General features: G+C 44.4%; 1 protein-coding gene across 2 annotated transcripts; it reads left to right on the forward strand.

Annotated features, from left to right (window-relative positions):
• Nucleotides 1-535: 535 nt before the first annotated feature.
• Nucleotides 536-20,933, forward strand: ppp1r13bb (protein phosphatase 1, regulatory subunit 13Bb). Of its 2 annotated transcripts, none has more exons than XM_047021482.1 (18): nt 536-693; nt 1,720-1,922; nt 5,142-5,289; nt 5,790-5,909; nt 8,337-8,404; nt 11,103-11,204; nt 11,732-11,906; nt 12,080-12,279; nt 12,702-12,866; nt 13,149-13,341; nt 15,588-15,721; nt 16,006-16,462; nt 16,571-17,328; nt 17,731-17,868; nt 18,141-18,274; nt 18,473-18,639; nt 18,832-19,031; nt 19,469-20,933. In XM_047021482.1, exons 2-18 carry the CDS (start codon nt 1,914-1,916, stop codon nt 19,508-19,510), a joined length of 3,210 nt encoding a protein of 1,069 aa, XP_046877438.1. In that variant the 5' UTR covers nt 536-693; nt 1,720-1,913; the 3' UTR covers nt 19,511-20,933. The 2 variants fall into 2 exon arrangements, with proteins under 2 accessions (XP_046877438.1, XP_046877439.1); XM_047021483.1 differs by having other exon boundaries at nt 12,702-12,842.
• The last annotated feature ends 403 nt before the right edge of the window (nt 20,934-21,336 follow it).

The following is a 21,336-nucleotide window of genomic DNA, read 5'->3' on the forward strand; positions in this document are numbered from 1 at the left end:
CACAGACAGTGTTCAGTCACAGCCATCACACTGACTTGTCACATGAGAAATTTGTCAGTGTTGTGTTGTAACTTCAGTTTATAAATAAAACCGTTCATATCCAGCCTGCTCATTGCAAAAGTGTTTTTTCTTGTTCATATTGTTCACAAAGTGTTTGATTTCATTCAATTACAATAAGGCCAAATATAAAGTTAAGTTGTAAGTTCAGTCTGGAGTCTGTTCTGTCTCTCAACGCCTCAATAGGTAGATCTTCGGGTCACCAAGGCAAAGGTCGGTGATCTTTGGCCTAAAAAGGTTGGTGACCACTGCCATAGGTCATTCGAAACATGCATCATCTTCATCTTCTTATCGTGTAATTAATCAACTGCTCTTTCTTCTCAAAATTAAATACGTAAATAGTTCAATAACGAACAGGTGTAGAAATGTGTAATCACCATCCTCTCACCCTTTTCTGTATAGTGTACAGGTCAACCTCCTACTTGTTATCAACTTTCTCTATGGTGCAGCTCACATTTTTTACATTCCGAGTCAACGTGACATCACTGCGTGGCAGCGTACTGCAGGGCGGGGGTATGTTTTCTCACGTCAACAGATTAAATATATACAGTACTCTTCTCTAACCTTGAAATTTAAAGGCAAGCCGGCAATATTTCCCGAAATTCGATTAATCCAAAACGGAATCATTGTTAGGAGGTAAGTTTGGCAGCTTTCTCGTTACTGAATGTGCTTCCCTGAGCTAGTCTACCTAGCCGAAACAGCAGGCTAAACAACCCCAGTTCGCAGTTAGTTTAGTTAGCTAGCTACAGTACTAGCTAGTCCTAGCTAATTGAAATTAGCCCGTATACAAGCACGAGCTAACTACTTACATCGGGTACTGATATTGACAGTTATCCACCATCCATAATTTACTTAGTCGTGGATTGCCTTTAAGATTTGTGCTTAAATTACGTTGTTATACTAGCCAATCTAGTATTACAACGCGGTAGAGCTACATTTGTAATTAAATAGTGAGTGTCCCAGATAGCTACCGTGGCTAGGCTGTCTGGTCGATTGTTGGGTTGACTAGCTCTAGCTAAATACAGTCACAATCGTTTGTAGCCTAATCGCAAATCAACCCTTACGTTTTGATTTTTAAATGTAGCTTTTCACAAACAGTTTGACTTGCTCGCAATCATTAAAAAAATATATACTCTGCTAGTGAGAGGCAGTGGATCTACCAGTAGGCTACTAGCTAGAACTAGCTTAGCAATCAGACTGCTGAACCCAAGCCAATGCGGTAGGCTAGCCATCTAAATGCATCCTCTCATCTCGAACCAACTTAAGTAGTGAACAGCTTAGGCTAAACGTATCACTAAACGACGGGGTTTTTATTTTTACGTTTGATAAAGCTATTTTGCGATTTGTGACTGACATTGTTTTAACGTTGGGCCCACACACTCGCTGTACGGCAAGATGTAGGCTACTGTAGAGCTAGCTAGCTTACGTACTGGTACTCTCGAGTCCCTCTGCCATGGCATGTGCGGTACGTCCAACAAAGTTGGTCGTGGTTGCTAGCCATGATGAAATGGCTAACTATCACATTATTTAACTATCACTTTGTAACGCTACATTAACGTGTCCGGACAATTGTATGGCTAACTACAATAGCGTATATCATGCGATAATTTATGCCAACTCTGTTTTCTAGTAAGTCAAAGCTAATTGTGTTGTATTTTGCAGAGGACTGGCGTCGAGGCAACAACAGCCCACTGGACTGGGTGGACCATTCCTGTACTTGTTTGGGTTTGAGGATGCTGCAGCGGTGGGCATCGCACATTTGCAAGTGAACGTCACCACTCCCTGGTTGAACTTCAAGCTACCCAACGTTATTGCTGTTATGTGCCTCTCCTCCTGACACCAACCGAGCTGCAAATATGATGCCGGTGAGGAAACTGTAATGCCTAAAAAGTATTACAACATGATGTGTTGGTGCTACTGCTACTTTGTTAGTGATTGGTGCACAGACCAAACGAAATCAGAGCAAGGGATACATTGATATCAAAATGATTGACCGAACCACAGACACTGATAAAATGATCCAAGCCTATACGAAAATGTCTTAATTTTGCTTGCCTATTGTACTAGGTACTAGTACACCTCTTGAACATTCAGTTGCTGTTTTGCTTTTGAATAAACACAACTCGAATGTGACCCGCAAGTTTTTATTTTGAATAGTCAAACCTTTTTCTAGAATATTTGTTACTTTTTGTCATGACAAGTAGCCTGCATTGTGTTTACAAAAACTTACGATATTATGTTTACAAAACATTTTTTTTTTTTTTAAATAAAGCTGTTACCTTGCTATTTTGGATATTCCGTTATGTCAATAAATATAAAAAAAACATATGTATATATTGTAACAGAACATTAACAAATTGTCAGTTGCACAAATAATTTTGCTACAATAATAGCTGTCATTGTAGCTTACAGTGCCATCCTGTTGGCCCAACGGAGAACTATTTACTTTGATACAATTCTCACACATAGTAAGCATTGTGTGAAACAGCTTTATGGTGACTGCAAGTCTTGCATGTCCATGAACAGCCGCCTTTTACAGGAAGTTAATATTGATTCTAAATACAATACAATTTTCTTATTAGCTTTTTCTACATTTTAGTATTCTAATACTTTCCTCCATACTCCACCAGAATTTGCTGCTATAGCCTGTTATATCATATTCAGTTAATGCACTGGTAAAAATATGGTTAGAATCATTTTCTGCCTGAGGACGGAAATCATACTTTTGGTTGGTTTGTAATTCTCGAGTGCCTTACTGTGTAAGGAGCTTCTATGCCCAAGGATGTGTGACTCAATGGACTTGACTGGCTCAGAGTCTGTCAAAGTTGATCCTGAATAGATAAAATAAATCAGCTCTTGACTTATAAGAGCCCCACCTGTTTGGTGACCTTTTATCTATTATATATTTTTCTTCCCTAATGCACTTGTCTAAATTGTCATCTTTCTTACTGCAGAGCTTTTCAAATGTTAATGGATCCTGTCATGAGAACTTAGAATCGTGAGGACAATTGGCTCTTAAGTTAATGTTTTTCTTTGAGACTCAAACCTCACTTTTTGCACTTCTTCAGTTTGGTATATCCTTTTGAAAGACATGTTAATTTCATTCAGTAATGACCATTGTAATCATATAAGCAAGAAGCAGGCAGTGGCATGCACTCTTCAGTTTGCCATTTTGATTCTCTGTCCACGTCAGGACAATGGACCCTTGCTTGAATCGGTAAACAGCCATTTTCAAAATATAGGAGTTGCTGGCTGGGATCAGTGCCTGTTCTCTGTAGTAGGTCTCCCCTGTCACAGCCTGGTCAACTCAATCTTATTTGATAATTTTGTTGCACTGTCATAACACACCTAAGGGGAGCCTTATTTAAAAAGGGGAGCTTGCAGGCAAAAACGTGTCTCTCTCCCTCCCTCTCTCCCTCCCTCCTTGCCTCTGTCCTTCAGTGGATGCACACACAGCATGCCTTTACACAAAGGAGACCAATGCTGTTTTGCAGAGCCCACGTCTGCAAACCTTTTTACTTGTGGGCTACTGGCGTTTCCCGCTCGTCTTTACTAGTTTCTAGTTTTATTGAATGCTGAGTATTTGAAGTCTGAATGTTAGAATGAAGAAGTTTGTGACAGTAGTGTTAAGAAGCCTGGTGAGCCTCTCAAAAGACCGAAACACTTGGACTAAGAAGGTCCACCACCCCCAGAATGAGGGCAGGAGACAGGTGGCTTTCAAAGGGTCAAAGCCTACGGGCAGACGGAACTTAGCAGGGGCAACACGTCTTTCCCTCAAGGTGAGATCACTGACCTCTTGAAATTCAGTGTGATTTGTCATTGCCTGTGCCACATTTGGATATTAGTCTGAGCTTGAAGTGATTGCGGAAATTGCCACTTTAAGGTGATTGACATCGTCATTGTTGCATGAAAATGTAAATGAGTCTTGGCTATGTTGGCATGCATGTGTGATGTACATCATACATTTCTTAGTGAAATAATAGTCTGTCCTGACTAAATACCTTACATGTCTGCTGTCCAAATAGGCTATATCCAGTAATGGATTTTCTTTTATGACATTAGCATAAATCATCCACTTGGTTTTGCTCATAGATACATTGTTGCTGTCCAGATATTGGGATTGATGAATACCTATTGTTGTGATGAACTTTAATTATGTTTCCTAAATTGATCCATAGCCTATCTGTGCTCATGGAATGATTGTATTTGTACGGTTATTTAAAATAAATTGCTTACAGTGTGAGTAGAATTGTAACAGATTGTCTGTAGAATCCAATGTGTTTCTGCTCAATGGTGTGTATATTTCTTTAGTTATTGTCACATTAGTTCAAGGCATTGTGGTATTTTTTTGTGTGCTCTCTCGTTGACACATGCTTCAGATTTGGGTCATATGGATTACGCATCAGGGAATTTTATTTTATTGCGCCATTTCATGTGCTTCGGTTTGAGATCAGTACACATGGAGGCAGTCCAGAATAAGTGCTTGGTGGTGCAGGAAAGTCATGTTTTGAAACACCCAGGGAACTATGGGTTTGATATAAGCTGACACAAAGCTTAAAAGGAGGCAACATCTAGTATTATGAAATCAAGAGGTACAAAAAAAACTTCAATCAACAGCACTCTATTAGGATCAATCTAGTGTTCCTGCAGTGATAAACAATTGGCAGTCTAGTTTAAAGCTACACTTGGTAACATTATAAAATTAATAAAAAAAATATGGGAAAGGGTGCCCCTAATTCTTGTCTGAACTCCTACACTTTCCTTCAGCTGAAGTTAGATTGACACAAAATAAGACAATGAGAAAGGTACGCCTCGCCAAGGAAGGCACGCCTTGCTGAAGGCGATTGGCTGGAACAGAATTGCCTCTACCGAGTTGGCTTGAAAGTGCCGGTACGCTCCAAAAATGTTCAAAATGACATTCCACTGGCACTGGCCTGTCTGTGTTGCTAAAAAGCTCTCAGAGGACCTCATTATTACACACCATGTTTAAAGGGAACTGAAAAAATCCTACCAGGAAAAAATGGTCCCAGCTGAAAAAATGGTTGCTTAATATAATTCTCTTGCAATTTGTTTTCCTCTTTCAGATGATCTTAACAGTGTACCTCAGTGATGGAGAGCAGGCTTTAACAGAGGTACCCATCACCCCAGAAACCTCATGCCGTGACGTGGTGGAGTTTTGCAAGGAGCCTGGAGAGAGTGGCTGCCATCTGGCTGAAGTGTGGCGAGGCAATGGTAGGGGAAGAATGACACTTGTACAGCGCTCTCGTTGGAAACAAGTATATTCTATTTGACATAATGAGGGAAAAAATGCAGCTTAATGGTGGGTTGTCGGTCCAGGATATTTTTATTACACAACCAGAATTGACTTTGACCTGACAACCTAGCACTCACTTTCCCTCAGTGTGCTTTGCACAAAAAGCCCAAACACTGATGACACAGGAGTTTGTCACAGTGGATATTGTTGATGGATCGTTCAGACAATGCAAGTGTTAGCATTCCTCTTTCACTTGGGCTTCAACCTTACAAACCATGGCCTTACTTTAACAGGTTGTTTGCTGTCTGCAACACATTTCTGTGGAAACAAACATTTGAGTATTGACATTTTAGAATGAAAAAACGCATGACTTGGTTCAGTCACCAATCTCTTCCCAACACTGTGATTCTATGTCCGGTGTATCATGCCATTATAATTCAAACAGAGAACTTACAGAGTCTTAAATTTGTCTTTACAGAGCGAGCTATTCCGTTTGAACACATGATGTATGAGCACTTGCAGAAGTGGGGCCCTCGTAAACAAGAGGTGAAGTTCTTCCTCAGACACGAAGAGTCACCCACCGAGAGCAGTGATCAAGGTGGGTGCGCTAAACTCCACATTCTAATTCCTACTTTGTGCCCCGCTCTGCCTCACTTGGACGCTATGAAATCAAAAGCCATTGTGTGTCATTGCCCAAGCACACAGACACTCGAAGACACGCAGGTGTCTTAGATGTGCTGTCAAAAGTGGATGAGGAAGCCGTTTTTATCTGGCAGTTTATCTTAGTTGGTGTTTGTAGTCACGTGATGTCTTACTTGGGTTATTGCTGCAAGAGATAAGCAGGAAAGTGGAACGGCCAGGAAAGCCTCTGCTGTGCCTGGTTATCAGATGGTCAAGCTTGGGTGACAGATCAGGAACGTCTTGCTGAATTTATGAGATGACGTCGTTCAGCCTCTGAGCCAGAGAATATTGAAGCTCACAATATATATACAGTGCCCTCCAAAAGTATTGGAACAGTGAGGCCAATTCCTTTATTTTTGCTGTAGACTGAAAACATTTGGGCTTGACATCAAACGATGAATGTGAAACCAGAGATCAACGTTTCAGCTTTTATTTCCAGGTATTTACATCAGGATCTGATGCACAAATTAGAAAATATCACCTTTTTGTTCGAACCCACCCATTTGTCACGTGAGCAAAAGTATTGGAACATATGACTGACAGGTGTGTTTTGTTGCCCAGGTGTGTCCTATTACATACATTATTCAATCAATAAATACCACTGAATGTCTACACTCAGGTTCAGATTGGGTAAGATAGGTTTTGTCTATGCAGACTGTATTCAGAGGTGAAAACAACATGAAAACCGGAGCGCTGTCTTTGGGTGAAAAACAAGCAATTGTGAGTCTTAGAGAAGATGGAAAATCAATCAGAGCCATTGCAGAAACATTGGCCATAGCCAGTACAACCATTTGGAATGTCCTGAAGAAGAAGAAAACTACTGGTGTACTAAGTAACAGACGTCAAACAGGTAGACCAAGGAAAACATCAGCAGTTGATGACAGAAACATTGTGAGAGCTGTAAAGAAAGACCCTAAAACAACTGTTAGTGAGATCAGCAACAACCTCCAGATGGCAGGAGTGAAGGTATCACTATCCACTGTTCGCAGAAGACTTCATGAACAAAAGTACAAGGGCTACACCAGAAGATGCAAACCACTCATTAGCAAGAAGAATAGGAAGGCCAGGCTGGAATTTGCCAAAAAGTACAGAGATGAACCTCAAAAATTCTGGGACAAAGTTTTATGGACTGATGAGACAAAGATTAACTTTTACCAAAGTGATGGAAAGGCTAAAGTTTGGAGAAAGAAAGGAACTGCTCATGATCCCAAACACACAAGCTCATCTGTGAAACACGGTGGAGGTAATGTCATGGCTTGGGCTTGCATGGCTTCTTCTAGGACGGGCTCATTAATCTTCATTGAGGATGTAACACATGATGGCAGCAGCAAAATGAACTCGGAAGTCTACAGAAACATTTTGTCTGCCAATTTAAGGAAAGATGCAACCAAACTGATTGGCAGAGCCTTCATCATGCAGCAAGATAACGACCCAAAACACACTGCCAAAACAACAAAGGAGTTCATCAGGGGCAAGAAATGGAAGGTATTAGACTGGCCAAGTCAATCTCCAGACTTAAACCCTATAGAGCATGCATTTTACCTGCTTAAGAGGAGACTGAAGGGAGGAACCCCACAAAACAAACAACAACTGAAAGAGGCTGCAGTGAAAGCCTGGGAAAGCATCAAAAAGGAAGAATGCAAAAGTTTGGTGACGTCAATGGGTCACAGACTTGCTGCAGTTATTGAAAGCAAAGGATTTGCAACTAAATATTAAGTCTTATTCACTTAAATATGTTTTAAGTATATCTGTTCCAATACTTTTGCTCACATGACAAATGGGTGGATTCAAACAAAATGTGATATTTTCTTAGTTGTGCATCAGATCCTGATGTAAATACCTGGAAATAAAAGCTGAAACGTTGATCTCTGGTCTCACGTTCATTATTTGATGTCAAGCCCAAATGTTTTCAGTCTACAGCAAAAATAAAGGAATTCGCCTCACTGTTCCAATACTTTTGGAGGGCACTGTATATATATATATATATATTTCTATGCTGCTAGTTTTTGATAAATGTCCATAATCACATGATGACCTGTCATGTGACATCAGGTGTCAGCAGCTTCCCATGAATCAATGTTTCAGCATTTGACTGTTTAAACAGAGTGCAAAACCGATTTGCGTTCTGTTTATTTTTTATTTTTAACATCATACCGTGATGGCAACATCTTCACACACCTTATGCACCCTCTGGCTTTAAACTAAAATACAAGTTTGTCTTATAAAGTCTTCAAATCATTTTGGCTTTGTATTTGTCTACTTTGTGTGGCATCGGCTGGTTTGTTAAAAGGGACCATTATGAATGAAGTGTATTTTCCTGCTGTGTACATCTCACTCTTTGCAGGGAGCCAGCAGTCTCAGGAGCAGGCCAACCGCAGGACTGGAAGCAGTGGAGAAAAGAACGAGAATGGGGTAAAAGCTTTCTCACGATGCACATCATCAACACAATCGTGATATTCTCGAGTATTTTCAATTGTACATCCATGGGGACTATTAGACGGACTCATCGCTGACTGAAGCAAAGTATGCCAGAGGCTGTGTTTACATGGCTGCTGCAGGGAAACCTCGACTAAAATAGTGACTCAGAGGCCTCACTTTTTTCCTAGTCTAAATGCCATACAGATTTTTAGTGGCTGTGCTGACCAAACCACCACAATGGACTTGGCGGTTATGTTGCTTTTCCAGGTCAAATGGCCCGATGAAGAAGTATGAATTATTGACGAGTCAACGAGAATTATTTCCCTTATTGATGCTGCCAAATCATGACATATGTACACAAACCTTGCTGGTCAGAGCAGCATATACAGTAGTCTAAACAACAAGTGTGGTTATGCAATTAATGTACCCCTCCAACAAATCAGAATCGAGTATCCACAATATAACAAATATACTGTCAGAATATCTCTGAGTTACTGTCTCTATCATGATCTATATCTAGGTATTGCCATGTCCATTGTCAGCAGGTGCTGATCTGTTGTCAGTACTGATTAGCGTGGCCAGTGGGTTTTCTGGGTTAAAGAGAGGTTGGCAGTTGAGCCTCCCTGGGTGACTGATGCAGTTGGGGACTGTCAAGTGGCATGGCTGCCTGTCCTGACCATTGCACCAGAGCTGGCCAAATAATATAGCCAATGCTTTCATTTCACTACTACAGTACTCTCTATAAATCTAACGTAAAATGCCAGCAAACACATCACCTCTCCTACTTACAATAAGGGAACTTGACCACAGTATGTTGTAGTTTATCCAACACTGTCTGAATCCGGTTCTTAGAAGAACGCCGCTCTGTCCCATATTTACTGTGTGAGCTATAATGTATCTCTCAGTTCGAGTTGGCCTCATAAGCACTCTGTGAAGTGTGTATCCAGTCCATTACCCCCCCCCCCCCCCCCCCCCCCCTCCTCCTCCATGCACTCTCTCATACCGTCCCAGATTCCAGAACGGGAAGCTGCCGTGGTCAAGGGAGCGGAACTAATTTAACCTTAAGGGGGGGATTTGGGTAAGAACTAGAACGTCACGAGATGCCAAATTGTTTATTTATTTCCCTCCCCTTCTCAAGAGACGGCAGCATGACACACCTTCTGTCTTTCCATCGTATCTAATACACAATATCCAGTTGTGTGTGTGTGTGTAGTGTGATCCAGTTCCTCATTAGTTGGTTTCTGTGAGCAATGTTACAGAGTTGCCTGACCGACAGCCTACACACACACAAAAAAAGGAGTGAACCAGTTACCCTGGGGTTCTGATGGATGTGAAGGCCACCTCTGACAGAGCTGCTGACCCTGCATCTGTTAAGACCCCTCAGCTAGGAAATCGATTGTTTCAACTTTCCAGTTGGCCAATGTCTAGTTTGTAAAAGATCAGTGTAAAATCAAGATGTGGACCCTAGCTCAATAAGTCTGAGTGGAAGACTCAAGCGTAATTTGGGGATGTATCTAACAGTGCACTGACAATAACATTCTGGTTTTCATTTGGGTCAGGCCCAGAGCCCGTTACAATTTGCAAATACCTGGGTTCCGTTGCTAGTACCAATGGTAACGTGGTTACATTGGTGAACTGTGTAAAGAATCATTCAAAGTCACTTTGAATGGTTGGTAGAGCCACTGACTTGCCTGGTTCCGTGCTCTCGGTGATTTGTCCGTTAGACCGCCACTGAGTGGCCATGCGTGTAAGTTTCTCCATTCTCTCCATCTCAAACGCAACACTGTCCCGAGAACGCGCAAGACTCGCCACGCGCTTGCATGGATACGCGCATGTAGCTTTCTCCTCCGAGCGTGACTTGCTTTGGCTTAGTCCCTCCCCCAGTTCCGTCTCATCTCCAGTACACCCTCTCCAGTCATCTGCTCTACATCTATATCGCGTCAGTGCACATACGTCATTCATCCAGCACCACGACAAGAAATACTCGCTGCTTCTAGGGAGGAGAGACCAGGCCTTGGGTAAGGAAATATTCATAGACGACCTGGCATGATTGACATGACTGTGTGATGGCTTTTTAGTTATCTATGAACCTGTTGTCTCTCATCACTCATCCTCCATTGGTTAACCCCATCCACCACTTACTGTGCTGTCTTGCGTACATACAGTGAGCACACGTCCTTGGAGAGTGACACATCTTTTTTTGTTGTTGTCTTTTTTACAAAGGACATTGTGGCTAAAGGAATGTTCCTGTACGTGGCCAAAGTGCACATTTAGCTGAGGGGTTTTGACAGGACATTGAGTGGCAGGCATCCTCATGTCCCAGTGGTGAGCTTTACCAGGAGGTAGAACAAAGATATGGCGTTCCTATCCAGCTCATGTGTTCTAGTACAATCCATCATTGGTTCGGAGACGAGCGCGGGACTTGAAACAAAGCTATTGGATTTACCGATTGAGTTGTATGTCAGATGTATCCACGAGCAATAGGTCACCGTCTATTTTAGTGTCCGTATCCACACTGCTGGGTGTGCACGCATGATTACTGCAGCTTCACATACTGAAATACGTCGTGCTGTTATATGTAGCCACCATCTGGGTCCACCTTGAAACATGACTCTATTTGAAACGTTTTGTACAGGCTACCAATGAAACGGGTAGGGAAGCTCCAAGTTAATGGATCGTGTGTGTGTGTTAGGTGGGGAGCCCCCGTGTGGAGCTCACGCTGTCAGAGCTGCAGGAGATGGCCACACGGCAGCAGCAACAAATTGAGGTGCAACAGCAGATGCTTGTCGCTAAGGTAACACCTTTTTGATTAGGAATTGATGTGGATATTATCTTTGTTGCATGTTAAAATTTGAACTTGTACGTTTTGCCATCTTCTACTACTACCTAGGGATAGTCTTTTGTTGGTGAATCGCATACAATTAATAGAAAAATCGTTTTTGGGGTTGGTGTAAGTGAATGAAGAAAATGTAGAGTTGAGAACTCTACATTTCCATGGGACCCTCACCTGATCTAAGAACGTCTTATGGAGTTGCCTCATTTGTACCTGAGGGGTCTGAGACCCCGAATGATCTGTCTGTGCGTATTTAAAGGTACAATAGGATCTAGTTAGTTATTTTCATGAAAATAAAATACAATCTACGTTCTTCCATAAACATTTGGGTAAATTAGATAGTAGTAAATCATAGAAAATATTCAAAAGACAAACTACCCACATATGGTTTTGATTCATGTATGCCCAACTGCATATTACATGGAAATCCAGAGCAGTGAAGACAAACGTTCCATCTGAATAATCGGAAGCGTCCCGTGTGCGTCTAGGAGCAGCGTCTGCGCTACCTGAAGCAGCAGGAGAGACGGCAGCAGCAGTCGGTGTCTGAGACGGAGAAGCTTCAGAGGCTGAAGGACCGCGTGGAGAACCAGGAGGCCAAACTCAAGAAGATCCGCGCCATGAGGGGCCAGGTGGACTACAGCAAAGTCATCAACGGCAACCTGTGTACGTACTCACACACACGGTCTCAATCTGTGTCCGTCCTCACACACACAGTCTCAATCTGTGTGCGGCCTTTCTCCTGTGCTCTCCAATCCACCAAGGTACTAAAGGACTTTGCTCTCACCCCCCCCCCCCCCCCCCCACACACACACACACACACACACCTTTCTCCTCAGCTGCCGAGATCGAGCAGGTGAACGGGTTGTTCCAGGAGAAGCAGGCGGACCTGCAGGCGGCCGTGCTGCGGGTGGAGCAGCTGAGCCTGCAGCTGGAGGACCTGCGGAGAGGCAAGCTGAACAACCTGCAGTCCGCCCTGGGAGGGCAGGTGTCCAGTACCGCCGCTCTGGAGCTGCGCAAACTCTACCAGGAGCTGCAGGTCTGTGAAATGGCACGAGATGAGACTGTATGTTACCTGCAGCCGCCCCCCCCCCCCCCCTTGTACGGTCTGTAGAGTGACGTTGTCACCTCTGCTGATTGGCCAAAGCTTTAGTCTTCCTTAAAAGAGCCAGGTATTTGTCATGGCCAAAACCGCGAAGCAAATACATTATAGACTACTGTTTTGGGCTCTGAAATGTGTTTATTATGATTGAGTTGTATCCCAAATCTGTCGAGATTTGCTTTGTATCGAAACAGTGAAATAAATAGTAGGAACACTTGGACACATTAGCTCTCACAGTCCACTGATGTACCAGTACCACCTACGATCACACGTCGTCCGCCCTCCCGATTGAATTGTTTGGTGTCACAAATCGGGCGTGCACCTCCCCCCCCCCCCCCCCCCCCCCCCCCGTTTCCCAGATAAGAAACAAGCTGAACCAGGATCAGAACAGCAAGCTGCAGCAACAGAAGGACCTGCTGAACAAGCGCAACGTGGAGGTGACGCTGATGGACAAGCGCATCACTGAGCTGCGCGACCGCCTCTACAAGAAAAAAGCTGAGGCACGTCCAAAAGAGAACGTGCCTGTAAGGCTAGGAGCGCACAGCACACACAACATGCTACACACATTAGAGATCACCGTCATTACTTGTGGATGCGCTGTTAACTGTATGTACAATATTTGTTATTTTGATCATAGCTACAATAACTAGTGCAATGCGATAACTTCCCATTTAGCCAGCAAACGGTTAGCTTAGCAATAAAAAGATTTGGGGCAAGTTTGAAGTCCACGAGATGTTCTATTAGAGTCCTTCTTCACGTGACCCCACTTGCCTTCATGTGTTCATGTGGTTCTTGTCACCCTACAGCTCAACCGGACTAATGGACCGCCGTCTCCCCAGCCGGCCCCTGGGACAGTGGGTCGCGTGGCAGCCGTGGGGCCGTACATCCAGGTCCCTGTGCCGGGGACGCAGGAGAGTGGGTACTCTGTGCCGGCAGACCCCCTCAAGCCCCAGTCGCTGGGCGTCAACGTCCCCAACAACCAAGCCCGCTTGAAATCAGGTTTGTCTAACTGCCCTCCCAATTCCTTTTTGTCAGCTCTGCTGCGCCGTGGTTGAGTTCTCCCTCCGCCTGCTGATACGTTTGACCTTTCCTTTGCCCTCTCTTTAATTTGCTTTTTGAGTGTGGTTGCCACTTCCATTAGTTTCTGGCGAATCCTTTTCGGTTCAAAATGTATTTGATATTGGACCGTAGGCACATGTACCAAGCCAAAATGTATTTGAGTTCTATTGCGGCAGGAGTATTACAGTCATAAGAGACTCCTAACCCCAAACAAACAAAAATTCTGTCCTCCTGTTTTTGATTCTCCCGGATCAGTTGAGATCCCGGGGCCCAATGTATCCAGTTATGTCAACAACTGGTTTCTATACTAGATTAAGAGTGGTTATCCCAGAATGTCAGTCAAACAAAAGATTTTAAAGAACCTGTACAGACTTGGCTAGCCAGCGAATATGCTGTCCCAGACGTTCTAAAAAGTAATTGTATCTGTAACGACAGTACAGGTATTGCTTATAAAGTGATCAACAACAGCAAAAAGGTAGATGCCAGTGTATGTACAAGCCGATGACAAAACATACATTTACAAACATTTTTATGTATAGCTTTCCTGCCCAATAGCATGCAATATAATTTCCGTACAGAGAACTTGAACAACCAGCCAGAACACCCACCACCATCAGTGGCGGATTCTGTGAGAAAGCCCCCCAGCTCATGGAAGGTGTCAGATTTAGACATCGTTGTGGACCCTGTACCAGCATCCCCTCAAGAAGCTCACGTGGGCCCCGGGGCCCCCTCTGGTTTGGAAGGCCCTTCCCGTGAGTGTGCAGGTTGCCTAAGCAGAGGGATGGCTTGCTTTGAACCTTCTTAGATATCTGAGTGAGATTTAGTTGGCCATTGTATTCTAACTGAAGCTTGTTAACAACCAAGGATATTGAGGGAATCGTTTTTATGAAATGGATTGATGAGACTCAGTAAAATTGCTAACTGAGACATGTTGGTGCTTGATGAGGTTTATAACAGTAATTCCTGCTTTGCCTCAGACATTGAGACACATTGCCCACTATGCAAGTTTGAGGGCTATATAAAAAAGCCCCTCAAACATAAATCATGCATGGTGCGAATAAATAGGCAAATGCTTTTTTTGACGCTGCAGCATCCATTGCATTTTTTTGGCCAGACCATGCTATGGTTTGCTGTTTTCTTGTGTTCTTTTGCACCTTCAGTTGAGAATACTTTGCTTATAATGCAAGTGGAGCAATAGAGCTGTGTAACATTCTTTTTTGGGGGGGGACAAAATTAAATACCAAGCAACTTGGTCACTGAATTTTGTAAATGACTATTTCTTATGAGCACTAAAAAGAAAGAAGACAGGATATGTAGAATTTGCGTGTGTGTGAAAGCGCATCAAGAAAAATGATCTAAAACCTACACCGTTTATGATTCTTCATTGGGTACTCTTTTGACCTCATGAACTAGCAGTCTGGATCTAGTTGTCATGGTTTATAGAAAGAGCTAGGGGTTTCATCGCTCTCTAAATTTCAGCGTCACACCACAGGGATATACATAGGTGCTCCTTTGTGCTTTGGCATCGGGATAGAAAACACAGATCCTGCATTATTATGCATAGCTACTTTGGGAAGGTTCACTGCGCTCCCCTGCATGTAGTGTGATCAGTGCAGAAGTCAAATTTACCTATGCAACGCCACACCTGTAAATTTGAGCTCTGATCAGATTTTCGTTCCATGACCTCCATAGCCCACCTAGTTACTCACCATGCATCACTTAATTTTATTAACGTATTATTATTTATCAAGCATGCTGGAAAATATTTTCTTAGCATTTAGTTTTGACAATTTTGTATGCAAGCTATTTATTTTATATTATTGAATATAGGAATATATAATATAGAGGATTGTATAATGCACAGTAAATTTTCAATTGAGTTTTCAACTGAATTCATTACTCGTCACTTCCTGGTGAAAGACCAGGTTAAGCCATGTGTATAATGTCTGAAAAAGATAAACGCTGTACATTTGTATCAATCGAAACTCCAAAAATCTGGTTTGTAATATGTCCAGCTTCCACCCACTCCATTACACTAGCTGTGGACAAGGACAGCAATCTGTATTCAAGCAACCATTTCCACCCAGCTCTGGTAAACCTCCTTTTTCCCATGCTAGTCCTAAAACTAGCCCTGAGGCCTTCTCTTACTCTCATGGTCCTCTCCTTACCTTCTCCCCTCTTCTCAGCTAACGAAGCCAGCTGGCCCACACTAGGCAAGGGCAATGCCTTGCTAAAACCCCCAGACTGGAGAGAGTCTGAGATTGACACCCAAGGCACCACTCCACCTCCCGGCTCCCCCTCCGCTTCCACCACAGACAAGGTCAGTCTCCATATCTCTCCAAATGTAGCAAACATGTACTCTGGTGTCCGAATTGTACCTAGTTAGCTATCTTTAATGAAAGTGCAGCTCTTACACAGTTGCTGGCCTGATACTTCCTGACCGGTGGTAAAACAGAGGTGGGATCGTTCCAGCATCCTATCATAGCATAGATTGAGTGTATTTACCTGCAGGGCTGAATAGCAAGAGGTCCCAGATGGAAATTTCCACCTGTTGGATATGAGCATCTGATGAATGAAACATTGTTCTGCTGCGCCTCTCCCTAGGTGATGGACTCCAACAAGATGGCCGTCTCCTCCTCCCCTGCCGTATCCAAGCTCCAGCCCCCGCCTTACGGCTCGCACCTCCTCTCTGCGGCCTACAACAGCTCGCTGGAGCGCCGCAAAGACGTGCCTCCCCTGCGACCTCACCCCAACCCCCCGGCCCCCTCCTGGCCCCGTGTCGTTCCCCCATCCGGCTCGTCCTCTCAGCAGATTCAGCAGCGCATATCGGTGCCCCCCAGCCCCACCTTCCAGCCAAACTCGCCCCTCTTCCCCCCGGGGCTGGGGGAGCGGCTGGACCCGCCTCTCGCCGTGGCCGTTCGCCCCTTCATTCCAGACAGAGGGTCGCGGCCGCAGTCGCCCCGCAAGGGCCCGGCCACCATGAACTCCAGCTCTATTTACCACATGTACCTCCAGCAGGCGGCGCCAAAGAGTCACCCTCTCAAACCCGCTCTCAAAGCAGGTATTTGAATAGCAGGTTGTTGAATTCATTGTTGCGCAGGCATTCCCCCCACAAAGATCTAACAAGCAGATGATGTAACTATTTATTTTGTTTCCTTTGTGCGTGCAGTGTATGGAAAACCTGTTCTCCACTCGGGATCCACGCCCCCATCCCCTCTGCCCTTCATGCTGTCAGGAGGGCCCTTCCCTGCATTCCAGGGCCACGAAGACTCTTTCGATGGCGAAGCGACAGATCCGGAAGGTGGCCATGCCCCAGAGTCCTCCGCCCCCCCCCCCAACGTCGAGAACATCCCGCGGCCTCTGAGCCCCACCAAGCTGACGCCCATGGTGCACTCGCCGCTGCGCTACCAAAGCGATGTGGACCTGGAGGTGCTGCGCAAGAAGCTGGCCAACGCCCCGCGGCCCCTGAAAAAGCGCAGCTCCATCACGGAGCCCGAGGGCCCCTCGGGGCCCAATATCCAGAAGCTGCTCTACCAGCGCTTTAACACGCTGGCAGGGGGCATAGAGGCTGCTGTGGTGGGGGGAAATGGGGGAGGGGGGGCCGGGGGAGGCACGCCCTTCTATCAGCCCGCCAATCCGCCAGACTACCCTTGCGGTAACATGGCGGCGGACGCCGACAACGGGAATCCCCCTCCGCAGACACCCGGCGCTGAGGGACCAGCCTCGGAAGCCCTCCCGCCGCCAAACGACACCAACGACAACCAGGCCCTCGCGTCGGCCCCGGAGGGCCTTTTGAATCCCCCCGACCCGCAGGAGTCTGAGGATAACCACAACAACAACCTGGAGGGTCTAGTGGTCATGCTGCCCAGCCCGGTGCTCGAGGTCAGCTCTCCAGAGGACGCCGGGACTACGCCCTCACCCGCAGTGGTGAGGCCCACACCTTTGTTTGTATTGTTACACAAATGCAACCTAGTTAGCGTTAAAAAAGTTAGCCTTTCCGATAAAACAAATTCAAATCAAAGCCAATACATGTTAAGTAAAACACCACAAATACGCACAAACAAACAGCCCAACTTATTTGTTTTTAGAGAATAGTTTACTTATATCCTATTTGAATTGTGCGATCATTCAAAACGTTTTAGAAAAGATGTTTCGGTTGCATGTGATGCAGCCTAGAAAGCAGAGAGAGATAGACAAGTGGGAGAAGAGCACAGACCTGTTTTCAAACACAAAGGGACTGTGCAATTCTGCCCCTCCGGATCGTTGAACTTCTCTTTCGAGGAGAACATGGGCCACATTTACCACTAATAGAACTGTCACTTTCTCTAGGACAAGCGTACTAACTTGAAAAAAGCCAACTCTGAGCGGACAGGCCATGGCCTCAGAGTCAAATTCAACCCCCTGGCCTTGCTGCTGGACGCCTCACTGGAAGGAGAGTTTGACCTGGTGCAGAGGATCATCTATGAGGTGACATTTATCTGTCTCACACACACACTTTCTCCTTTTTACATACTTTACTTATTGACAGTTTGTGACATTTTCTGGCGAGTGATTATTCATTCGATCAACAACATCAACAAAACTACACTCATCGTGATCCCAAAAATCCAGTTTTTTCCCAGTTAAGATTCCCTGCCTTGTGAAAAGTTGCACATTCTAGCATTGTAAGCATCTGCAGCAAATGCTTGAGATGTCCTAGGTATCACCCTTAATCTCACCTGCATGTACACTGTCCTCAGGTGGAAAACCCCAGCACTCCCAACGATGAAGGCATCACCCCACTACATAACTCTGTGTGCGCCGGGCATCACCACATAGTCAAGTTCCTGCTCGACTTTGGCGTCAACGTCAATGCTGCCGACAGTGATGGCTGGTAAGCCACCGCACACACCATACAGGAAACAGGCTTCATTGCCCTTTTGACTGTTTAACTTGTCATACCTTTGTGCATGTAGCGCACTAGATATAGGGTTCCGGAACACGCATGGCTTATCACGATAAGAATGTTGAGAAACTTGACGACTCTTCTTTTTTTTCTTTGTGTGTCTCTATGTGTTCGGCCCGTGCACAGGACTCCCCTGCACTGCGCGGCGTCTTGTAACAGCGTGCACCTGTGCAAGGTCCTGGTAGAGTCGGGCGCTGCAATCTTTGCCAGTACCATCAGCGATGTTGAAACTGCTGCAGACAAGTGTGAAGAGATGGAGGAAGGCTTCATTCAATGTTCCCAGTTTCTCTATGGTGATGCCTCCTTTTTCTTCAACATTGTATGGTTAGGTTATGGGCGGGTATAGCATAGTAGAAGAGCCTTCGACCACAGATCAAGAGGTTGCAGGTTTGAATCCCCATCCTGTTCGTTGCGTTGTGTACTTATTATAATTGTACTACTGTTCTATACTCTTTCTGTCATTTGCCTGGGTTCCCTCTATCCAGGCGTTCAGGAAAAGATGGGGGTGATGAACAAGGGCGTCGTATATGCCCTCTGGGAGTACGAGTCCCAGAGCCCAGACGAGCTGTCGTTTGCAGAAGGGGACGCCATCACCATTCTGCGGCGGCAGGATGACAACGAGACAGAGTGGTGGTGGGGTCGTCTCGACGACAAGGAAGGATACATCCCACGCAACCTTTTAGGGGTGAGACGCGTCTTTCCACAAATTAAATATCTGCATTGGTTGTCCTTTTGCGCACAGGCAGGTCACACAGAATGTATGGCCCCTTTTGCGCTTTACGTACGTTAGTATACTGGGTTTCAATTTAGTCAACAAGTTCTGGGACTAAATATTCATCGAACACCCTTTATGACTGGCAGCAGGCAAACAGGAGAATTTGTGATGAAATCAAGTTGGCGGTATGAAATCGCTTTGGTTTAATCGTATTCCTGCACCACAAACTGAAATTGAAAGTTCATATTGCGAAGTATTTGTATTCAAAAATGTTTTGCAGTTACACGTGCACTTGACAGGTTTACATGTAACGACTGAAAAATAAAATGACAAATGTGACTAGATTGAGCGGACTCGTAAACAGAAAGTTTAATAATGTCTATCCTTTCTCTCTCTCTCTCCTACAGCTATACCCCAGAATCAAACCGCGCCAGCGCTCCCTTGCATAATTCTCCTGTCCCTCTGTCCCTGGTGAACAGCATGACTACAGACATCACTCAACACCTGAGGAAAAACATGGTGCCTGGTGCTCCCCTCCTGCATCTCCCTCTGCCATACATTAGCCTCTTACTTCTACAACCTGTGAACTATGAAGCTTGAGACTTAACCCCCCCCCCACACACACACACACACACACACATCGAGCTATCAACAGCATCCCCACGTCAACCACTGATTTGCTCCAACAGACACCAGTTCTAGGCTCGCCATTTCATACTCCCTCCCTGATCCAGCAAGAATTCAATAATAAACAACTGATTTTTATTTGACCCAACTTACACGTATTCATTGGAGAACACCCCCATACCATACCACTGCTTTCTGTAAGTGCGTGTGCATGCGTGACAGTGAAGAACTTTGTGTGGGCTTTGTACATTTAGTCATTTAGCAGACGCTCTTGTCCAGAGCGACTTACAGTAAGTACAGGGGCATTCCCTGAGGCAAGTAGGGTGAAGTGCCTTGCCCAAGGACACAACTGTCGGGAATTGAACCGTCAACCTTCTGATTAATAGCCCGATTCCCTAACCGCTCAGCCATCTGACTCCTTTGTAGGATGATACCGAAATTGATCTGTGTGTGTAACAGTTTTATGTGAAAAGGGTTGACAAAATCAGTTTATAAATTGAGAATGTGTTTTGTTGGCGGCCATAGAGAGGGATAAAAGAAAACAAATCTATGCATAGAATCTGACTTAATTACAGTGTTATACAATCATAAGTGGGATCTTGATACAAGTACACTTACATATAAATCAAGTTGTTCGTTTTCACTTCAGTAAGTGGTCCCCAAGGTATTTCAGAATAGGCTTTCTTATCATTGCCTTATTTCCTTTTAAATTCGGATTATTTGATCTCTACACTTTTTTTTTTTTACTTGTAATTAAGTAGAATGGGCAGTCCTATCCTTCAGTATGGTCTTTATCTTGTATTCATACAGTAGAAAATTTGACATTTTGAAACATTTTTGAGGAGAAGGCCAAACATGTTTCACCATCACCCCAATTGTACTATTGAAAATCATTTAGAAAAGAACACTTGCAGGCATTTTTTTTTCTTGTATTTACAGTATTGGAGAGTGTGTGTGTGAGAAAGAGACCGAGCACTTGACCTAACGGGATCCATTTTCACAATCTCAACTGTCATTTTCTATAGGTGGCATAGGTTTTTATTTGCATTAGTCTGTTCCTCAAATGTAACCATATTTGCATTCATGTGACATGAGATTGGTAATCTGCTAGTTAGACACGACACGGCCTTTCCCTGAATCAACTGTAAATACTGTGTGAGGAGTTTAGTGTTTGAGTGTGTATGAAAACTGTACTCATGCTGTTCAGTAAACGTGCACAATAAAATGGTCCGAGCATGACGAGCATTGGAGTGTCTCCTCACTTAATGGTCTCATATGGTATTAGGAATTACAGTACCGTTATACTGTATAGGCTACCGTTAAATACACCGTTATATGACATGTTTTAAAAGTTTAGCATGAGCGTATTCGACATTGTTGCTTTTAAAGTAGGCAACGTGAAAACAATGAATACATCGAAGCAGACGTCGAAAGAACTGGTCAACTGTGCCTTATTTTTGTTTCGTTTTTCAACTTTGTTGTCATCGGACCGACGTGCACGTCCGTGTTGACAACGAAAACTACGCACTTTGAATTGTATAATGACAGTTAAACAAATATAAAACAAGACAGTCTGATTTCTCGATTTTCAGACAGTAGGCTATGTGTTCTAACAGCATGACATGACGTATGTCAACCCAGGTTATGT

This window comes from Hypomesus transpacificus, chromosome 6 (assembly GCF_021917145.1).
Source record: "Hypomesus transpacificus isolate Combined female chromosome 6, fHypTra1, whole genome shotgun sequence".
Lineage (NCBI taxonomy): Eukaryota > Metazoa > Chordata > Actinopteri > Osmeriformes > Osmeridae > Hypomesus > Hypomesus transpacificus.

Excerpts from the sequence above, each read along its gene's own strand:
- ppp1r13bb (XM_047021482.1), top strand. Across the intron at positions 18,640-18,831 it reads ATGTTCCCAGTTTCTCTATG|GCGTTCAGGAAAAGATGGGG; the intron begins GTGATGCCTCCT and ends CCCTCTATCCAG. Across the intron at positions 19,032-19,468 it reads TCCCACGCAACCTTTTAGGG|CTATACCCCAGAATCAAACC; the intron begins GTGAGACGCGTC and ends TCTCTCCTACAG.